Consider the following 8,811-nt stretch of genomic DNA (forward strand, 5'->3'; position numbering starts at 1 on the left):
AGAATTCTTTCAACAAATAAGACGTATTTGTTTATTCATGTTCAATGTCATGTTGAATGAGACCAGGTGTTTGTGGAGCAGGCACAACAGCCAGAGCTGGAACAAGTACAACATGAGGGGCTGGCAGGGGCTCAGTGACCAAAATAAGACGAGGGGTTATATCAGTGCATAAGTCAGCATCTTCAGCTGCAATAAATTAAAACTGAGTTTTCAGAGTCCCCCCAGCAGGATGTAACCCTTGACAACAGCACCCTCTCCTCTCCATCTGTGAGGCTGTGCATGGTCCTCCAGTCTGCTAGCTTCTAGAACACAGACCCTGCAGCTCATGCTCTGACGCCACCAGCTCTCCATCCACCACCTCCCTGCACAGCATGTAGACAGACACTACGTTGGCTGGATGTGGCACTGGATCGATCAGGAGAATCTGGCCAGTCCATTAAAATCGTACAATGCAACAGCAGGTGTCTATAAGGCCCCCACAATAATGTTTGTGTTACTGGATAAGACTAACCACAAACACACCCAGTGTAACCTTCCCTTGACTGGGATTCAATCAAACGCTCATGGCGGTCTTTCAGCGAATTTACATTTCCTTATCTTCAAAAGATACACCTGCACCAAACAAGCAGAGCTCTCCTGTGATCATATATATACACATATATATATTAAACTGATACAATGAAATGTATTTAATTGTGTGCCACCATGTGGTTTGATTGGACCCCAGACTTCCATGACGACCAGTCCAGGGTTAGTCCAGGTCAGTTTAAGTGCTGCTCCAAAGGTCACTATCAGTCAGTACGCTTCTCCCCTCTCCTCCCCCCCCCCATCCCCCACTCCATGTCAGCAGGTTCGTGCTCGACAGCGGGGAGGCAGCGAGGCGGGGGGGAGGGAGGGGGGAAGTTGTTTCGAAATCGCTTGACATGTGGATATGGCACAAACAAGTCAAAGTGTGGCCAAGGACATGTTTAGATAAAAACAGGATGGGGGGGGAGGGGGACATGTTGGAATGTAGACCTCGTACTGGTCTGTGGGTTTAAGAGGATGAAGTCTACGAACCAGTGGTCGGCTGATCTGGAGTAAATCTTGAGAAATCTAAGCAAGTCACACATCAAGTCACACGTCAAGTCACACACAATAACTAGCTAACGTATCTAAGAAGCGGTGGAAAAGGACGTATTTATCAATTATTTTTTTTATCTTTGTATTCATCCGTTTCTGGATGCAATGTCATAACCACTTTACCTTCCTGCTGAGGTGGATAGACAAGGCAGTGAGTCATCTACGCACTAGTTCACATTACATTTCAATTAGAGTAAACATCTTAGATTAAACTTAGATTAATTTTAGATTAGACTGGGGCAAAGGTCATATAAAAAGGCATGTCATTATGGAAGCCAAATATGCAGACCATTCATTCAGACAGAGAGGGCGAGAACACGACAGTAGAGATGTGATGGCCAAATAGCATTAGACATTTCTTTTAAAAAGTTATTAATTTAGTTTGACCCTAGCTGAAGAAGCTGAACTGAGGGTTTCAACGTATGAGGGCTTGGCCTCTGGTTTAGTTTAATCATGCACGGGTCAAAGTATTTAAAAGGAATTCAAATACTATTTCTGTAGTATGTCTGGTGGTAATGCTGTTGGGTGAAAAGGTGAAGAATCATAGAAGGAACTGATGGATCAGTCGACAGGACACTAGACTGGCTGGCACAGAGAGAGAGAGAGAGAGAGAGAGAATTGTTTTGACATTGTTTCATTTTCAGAGAGGGAAGAAAGAAAAGGCGATTTGTAGAGAGGGAGAGATCTGCATGTTCAGAGTCCTGTCTGAGATTGGCTGGAGCTCGATGACGCTCTGTTTGAAGGGGCGGAGCCTGGAGGAGGTGGGAGTGGCTTAATGCTGCTTGGTCTTGGGCTGGGTGATCCTACGCACCACGCTGTAGAGGATCCCAAAGTGCTGCAAGACAAAAACAACCACATCACTTCCTGATTTCGTAACCAGAGAAACAGCACTTTCTATCACTAACTACTTTCCCGCTAACACTGTCTCTGCATCAACAGCTGCAGGGGTTTGAATCCCCTTGAACCCCCCGTGCCTAGCCAGTGCCCAGGCTCCAGCCTCACCTGTATGGCCAGGTACATGACCCCCAGGTAGGCTGCTATGCAGAGCGCCAACAGCAGGTCGAAAATGGCTGGCTTCACTCTGTTGGAAGAGATCATAACACATTTGTAGTGTGCCTTTCTTGCACTGAAAGCGCTACAGTACAGTCAAAATGACAGTCCTAAAACATAAGAACAATAAGAACAGACACAGTTAAACGAGTCTGTGCAGGAGATGAGAATCAGAGAGACTCAGCTATGGAGAGACCCGGATGAGATCAGATGATGGGAGAGATGGAGCAGGGAGAGATGGAGCAAGGAGAAAACATCATCACCCACCTGTAGGCGTTCATTGTCTGTTTGAGCTGGTCGTAGAACACAAACTCGGGGTCCCTGTGGGGAAAGAACACACACTTGTCACACACACCTCCTACACACAGACCTAAACAGATACTGGGAACTAAACCGTGGATTAAACTGCATCAAACACAAGACTAGGCAGGTGTGTGTCTCAGACTCTTAGTAAGAGCAGACGTAGGCATGTCTTTACCAGTGAGAAGAGAGACGGCTTTATAACCAGGTGTGTGTGTGTGTGTGTGTGCGGCCCGACTCGCTCACCTCTTGTCTGCTTTGACGTAGTGGCGGCGTACGTCCTTCAGGTGGCGCCCCAGGTGGTACTCCAGGGTACTGACCACGCTGCTGTCCTTGTCCACCAGTTGGGCTGCTCTGGGCTGGGCCGTCAGCCAATCAACTACTGACGACAGCTGATCCTCCTGTACCTGCTGGAGGAAGAGAGGGGGCGACACACACACACACACACTCACACAGTTATCAGCGTCCACTGCCCTAGAGATGCCGGACAGAGAGACAGACCGAGGCAGAGAGGCAGAGAGGCAGTCTGCTGGGAGGAGAGGCAGGACAGGTCAGCCACTCACCATCTGCTCAGTGAAGATCTGCAGGTCTCCTGGAGCCCCCTAGACACACACACACACACACACACACACACACAGTCAGTCATCCTCTCAGAAGGCCTACCAAGCTCACAGCACTGATGTTCTGCTCATCAGGTTGTTTAAGGTCATCCACACTCTTGTTAAAACTGCCAAAACAATGAGATGACACCGTGCGTGTGTGTGTGTACCTTCTCAGTGAGGTTGTAGATGACCCGGGCCAGAGCCTCAGCTATCAGCTTGGTGTTCCTGCCCAACTTCTGCACGTCCACATGAGGCCTGCGCAGACAGAGACCTTCGGTTATACAACGACCAAGCAGCAGCTGCACACAGCAGAGTCTGGAAGAGGAGGATGAGGGTCCGGATGGGCAGACCATGGGGGGGCAGGATGGAGGGGGTGGGGGCGGGATGGATGGAGGGGGCGGGGGTGTGGAAGGGCAGAGTCCGTCCTTGGTGGGCTGGAAGACAGGCCGTCAGATGCCAACATGGGAGGAGCGAGACCCAGACGACTGACTGCTTAACGGACAGACCAGGGTTAGGGCTCAGGTCACGATGGGTGGAGCCTGGCAGGGGATGGGTGGAGCCTGGCAGGGGATGGGTGGAGCCTGGCAGGAGATGGGTGGGACAGAGCAGTATGGTGGGGGGGGTCTGAGCGGAGGGGGGGGGGGGGGGGGGGGTGAGACGCGGGGGGGGGGGGGGGGGGGGGGGGCGGCGGCTGCGTGAGATCAGAGGCAGCTGCAGTAACAAACCCACCCAGCAGGAGGCTCTCCTGCTCCATGGCGAGAGGAGGGGGACACTGACCGCACGTCCATGATGCTGGACCGCCGCGCCTCGCGGTGGCTCGACAGGTGGGACAGCGTGAAGGCCGGCAGCCGGCGGATACCGAAGCGCTCGTGTTCCCAGGCCAGCGTGTCGTCCGCCAGGTTGATCTTCTTGTGGACCATGGAGAACTTGACCTCAGGGTACTGACTGGACGACACCTGGGGAAGGGGAGAGGAGAGGGTGAGAGAGAGAGAGGGAGAGGACTGGTGGGAGACATGGGGAGGTTGAGAGAGACAGAGACAGAAAGAGAGACAGAGACAGAAAGAGGGAGGGAAAGAGAGACAGAAAGAGAGATAGAGACAGACAGAAAGAGAGAGGGAAAGAGAGACAGAAAGAGAGAGACAGAGAGAGAGAGAGACAGAGAGAGAGACAGAGAGAGAGAGGGCTGGACCCTACCGTCTCCAGCTCCTTCAGCAGGGTGTGTTGGGGCGTGCCCTCCTTGGGGGGCTTGGACACGTGCAGGTGCAGGTGGTCTTCATCACCCAGGGTGTCCAGACACAAGACGAACGCAACGTTGTCCTGCAGCAGACTGGAGTCTGGGGGGACGGAGAGAAGGAGGGATCAAACAGGGGACACAGGTGCTGTGTGAGAGAGACAGGTGCTGTGAGAGAGAGACAGGTGATGTGAGAGAGAGAGAGGTGCTGTGAGAGAGAGACAGGTGCTGTGAGAGAGAGAGACAGGTGATGTGAGAGAGAGAGAGGTGCTGTGAGAGAGAGACAGGTGATGTGAGAGAGAGAGACAGGTGATGTGAGAGAGAGAGACAGGTGATGTGAGAGAGAGAGACAGGTGCTGCAGGGTGGAGGTACCTGTGTGATCCAGGTTGTCCTCCAGCCAGCGCTTGGTGCCCTGGTAGTTAAACTTTCCTCCCCCTGACACAAAGAACAGCAGGTTGTACCTGAGGGACACGCCCAGGTTCAACTTGGTTAACCGGGGCTAAACAGCACACTGACAGCATTTCCATTGAAGGCGTACAGCATTAGTGCAATGCCCACAGGCCCCATGCAAACCAAGACCATTATGAAAAATCTATAGACCGTCCAAACTGAGCACATCCTCTCCTCCTCCCCTCAGCCCAACACACACTTAGACTGCAGTTCCTTAATAGCACCTTTCCTGAAGTAGCCCTCCACCTCACTCCCTGCTTGTATGACACACTCAAGACTCTTAAAAACACATTGACTGAGTGCAGTGAAGCACTCAGAGCCTAAATGAGGGAACGGATCCTTGTATGCTGCAAGTTATGAACTGCATCAAGAGGTAGATTCCTGTACATGTGGGATTGGGTTAGAGCTGAGTGGTGTCTAATGTTGGAGATGGAAATAGTATAGGGATGAGTGTGTGTGTGTGTTGGTTATAGCTGAGTATATGTGTGTGTGTGTGGTATAGCTGCATGTGGGTGTGTGTCTGTGTGGTACAGCTCTCTCTGTGTGTGTTACAGCTGAGTGTGTGTTATAGTTGAGCGTGTTTGTGTGTGTGTTACAGTTGAGTTTGTGAGTGAGTGTGTGTTATAGTTCAAATCAAATTTATTTGTATAGCCCTTTTTACACGCAAGCATGTCACAGAGGGCTTCACATACGCCCATAGAACTGCCCCTCAACCAACCTAAACCCTCAAGGATATAGTTGAGTGTGTTTGTGTGCGTGTTACAGATGTGTGTGTGTGTGTGTGTGTGTGTAGTGCTCACCCAGCATGCGTCCTCTTGTATGTATACAGTCTGGAGAAGAGACGAGCCAGTTCCAACAGCATGGACACACCACTGCCGTTAGAGTCAGCTCCGTACGACAGCCACTGTAGCGCACACACAGACACACACACGCACACACTCCCGTCACACAGCAGAACAGTAACTTCCTTCCTTGCGCCCCCTAGAGCCCTTGCATGGTTGATCCAAACACGGCTTAATCGAATCAAACTTTATTTATCTTTACAACGCGCTTCACAGAGGGAAAGGTGAGGGGGGTACAAACACTTATGTTTGACGTTCATTTCCCAGAGCGTCCCAAACAAGGACGCAGAGTGAGCGGAGCTTACCGGGGCCACGCCGAAGGAGTCATAGTGGGCCACCAGCACGATGGTGGGCAGGTCCTCCCCTCCGACCCCCGCAAGACGCCCCTGAGACAGCAGGGAGACTAGGCGGTTAGTCTGATGGCATGTGAGAGAGAGTTTGTGTGTGTGTCCTCACCGCCAAGCTGGTGATGGTTGCCTGTGTATGTGTGTGTGTGTGTGAGAGAGTGTGTCCTCACCTCCAGGCTAGTGATGGTTGCCTGTGTGTGTGTGTGTGAGTGTGTCCTCACCTCCAGGCTAGTGATGGCCCAGTCACTAACAGCTTTGCTCTGGGCTCCACTGGTCACCATCTGGAAGCCGTTGGCCGTGGCTGTGTGAAGCAGCACTGTGGGGGACGAAACAACACAACATCCAGTCTCTCAGACCTGCTCCGTCACCATGACACCCACCACCAGCTCCTCTGACTGAACACACAGGGAAGCCCCGGTCAACACGACCGCTGATGAAGTCTGATTCTGATGAGTCAAGACCTGATTGGTGGGATTTTCAAGGGCTTTGAATCATCCCATAGCCACATCTAAACCCATAGGAGGTGGGGCTTAGTGCTGGACCAGGAAGTTGTGAGTGAGATGTGTGTGTGTGTATGTATAGTCTCTATAATAGATAAAGGTATCAGCTCATTCAGAGAACTTAGGACCAGACACAGTCCCTACAGATCTGATCATTGCAACAGTCCAGTCCCTCTCTGATCCGTATCAGGATGACCCCAGGCCAGGTGAGGCTGTGAGCGGCGCGGCGTGGCCTACCTTCAGCTGCGGAGGACGAGTCCTGCGACGAGGACGAGGTGAGCGTCTGGGTATAGATGGACAGCAGCTCCTCGTCCTCCAGAGCAAAGTACACGGGGACAATGGTCTCCGTGGCTAGCATCTCCGGCTCCAGCTCCATGAACTGCTGTAGAGGGGAGAGGAGCGCGGGGAGGGAGGGTGTTATAGGTGTTTAACCCTCGTGCTGCCTTCGGGTCACATGACCCAAAGGTTCATAACGAACCATCGTTGTGTTTACCCAATTTTACCCAATAGAAAAACAAATAAAAATAATTTTCTTTTAACCATTCCAATGTGGGGGGTCTGAGACAGCCCGACGGTTAAAAGAAAATGCTTCACTTTGTTTTTGTATGAGGTAAATTTGTCGCAATACGACGGTGGGTCACAATGACTGATGGGTCAGAATGACCCGAAAGATAACACAAGGGTTAAGGGGGTGTGATCATGCGTTTTAAGGGGAGTTATAAAGTGTTTAAAAGGGTGTTGAACGGTGTTTAAGGGGGTGTTACCTGGACTATATCCTGCGGCATGGTGGACATATTCTTGGGCAGGATGATGACCACAGCACCAGCCGACTGCCGCAAGGCCTTCTGGTACTTCTCATAGGAAAAGTCAACCAGCCGCATGATAACACAGCGACGACTTAACACCTCCGCCTCCACGCTACGAGCCTCTGTGTTGAGGATAGCGTTCCTCGTACCTGTGGACACAAGCCACAGTGTTACGAGTTTGAAGGAGTTTCGGTACACCAGAGAAAAGGGAAAAAGTAAAAGGTATAACACAGCATGACTGTGGTGAGACGGATTATATGTTGTATTATAACTGGGCTAACTTGGATTCTGGTGCGAATGGAATCTTGCCAATCAGGCGTAATATTCATACTTTACAAATCTTGACGTAATTTAATTAGTCGTCCATGACACCTGTCCTGTACCGTAGCCATTGCTGTAGATTTTGACACATTGTCCAATGTCACTCTCAGACGGATGCCTAGCTAGCTAGACAACGGTAGCAGGCTGGCAACTGGTAATCTATTTTACAAAGCATTTATAAAACAGCAACAAACCTTATGCTGATATTTAGATCCCTATGATTAATTACATTATTTTGACGATAATGAATTAAAGCAAGCTGGGCAGCTAACAGATTTAAATGTAACAACAGTTAGCAATAGCCGCTAACCAGCTAGCTACTGTCACTGGATTTCTACGAGTGACAGCTAACGACGTTAGCTATATACTTCTACTACGTACTACTCTATTTCAATAGGGTTCAAGGTGGCCTAATGTGTGGACAGTGTTTACAACAAATGCTTGACTTTAGCGTGTCCCATAAGTTTGAAGCGATAAACATCCTTACCGTACGGTTGTCCCTGCAGGTCATATTGTTGCATGCGGTACACGGTGAATTCATGTGCCGCTTCGGCTGGAAGTGGTGACACTAAAATCAGAACCGCTGGGATAAATACAATGAAAGTCAAGGGAAACGATGACTTGAACATGTTGTCAAACACCTCACTAGCCTCTTCAAACATCTTTAACTGAGTGGTGAGTCCTAAACGAGAAGAAAAATCAAATAATCGAAGCCGTCACAACCCCCTAAAATGGACAGTTACTGTTAGCTAGCTAGATGCTACGTAGGTAGCTAGTCATTAGCAATTCACACCAGCAACCAAGCGACGAATTTTGATCTGGCGAGAACATCAACCACCTAACCGTGCATGATTGGAACAGCGGGGTTCATTTTTTTCTGTAAGGGTTGCTTAAAGATCGTTATCTTATCGATCTGTGTTTAAATTATACATATTGGCAATTACAATCATAATTTTTGTACAGTAGTTAGTAAATTTGTTTGTGATCCTTTCATTGATTAAACAATTGTTAAACAATTAAACAATCTGTCTCAGGTCTTTCAGGAGCCGTAAGACACCTATTTCAGTTCTTGGTAATGTTGCTTGTTCAACACTAGAGGATGCTGTTTCATTATTCCTTATTGCACATATGAAGCTGTGGCTTGTGTATGATGTAGCCTGTTATTGTTTAGTTCTTGTGTTAATCCTAGTCAAAGCCGTACAGGTATACATCATTACAGTTATCGTTTCTGTAGTTTTC

General features: G+C 49.6%; 1 protein-coding gene across 4 annotated transcripts; it reads right to left on the reverse strand.

Annotated features, from left to right (window-relative positions):
* Positions 1–4: 4 nt before the first annotated feature.
* Positions 5–8,317, reverse strand: ncln (nicalin). Of its 4 annotated transcripts, none has more exons than XM_067229606.1 (15): positions 8,060–8,317; positions 7,210–7,400; positions 6,683–6,827; positions 6,167–6,261; positions 5,904–5,984; positions 5,557–5,660; positions 4,679–4,767; positions 4,269–4,408; positions 3,852–4,030; positions 3,242–3,329; positions 3,036–3,074; positions 2,719–2,879; positions 2,440–2,493; positions 2,125–2,203; positions 5–1,957 (listed from the first exon to the last, which is right to left on the reverse strand). In XM_067229606.1, the coding sequence occupies exons 1-15, from the start codon at positions 8,232–8,234 to the stop codon at positions 1,895–1,897; spliced, it is 1,683 nt and encodes a 560-aa protein (XP_067085707.1). In that variant the 5' UTR covers positions 8,235–8,317; the 3' UTR covers positions 5–1,894. The 4 variants fall into 4 exon arrangements, with proteins under 4 accessions (XP_067085707.1, XP_067085706.1, XP_067085705.1 ...); XM_067229605.1 differs by having other exon boundaries at positions 2,719–2,882; XM_067229604.1 differs by having other exon boundaries at positions 3,804–4,030.
* Positions 8,318–8,811: the final 494 nt, after the last annotated feature.

This window comes from Osmerus mordax, chromosome 26 (assembly GCF_038355195.1).
Source record: "Osmerus mordax isolate fOsmMor3 chromosome 26, fOsmMor3.pri, whole genome shotgun sequence".
Taxonomy (NCBI): Eukaryota; Metazoa; Chordata; class Actinopteri; order Osmeriformes; family Osmeridae; genus Osmerus; species Osmerus mordax.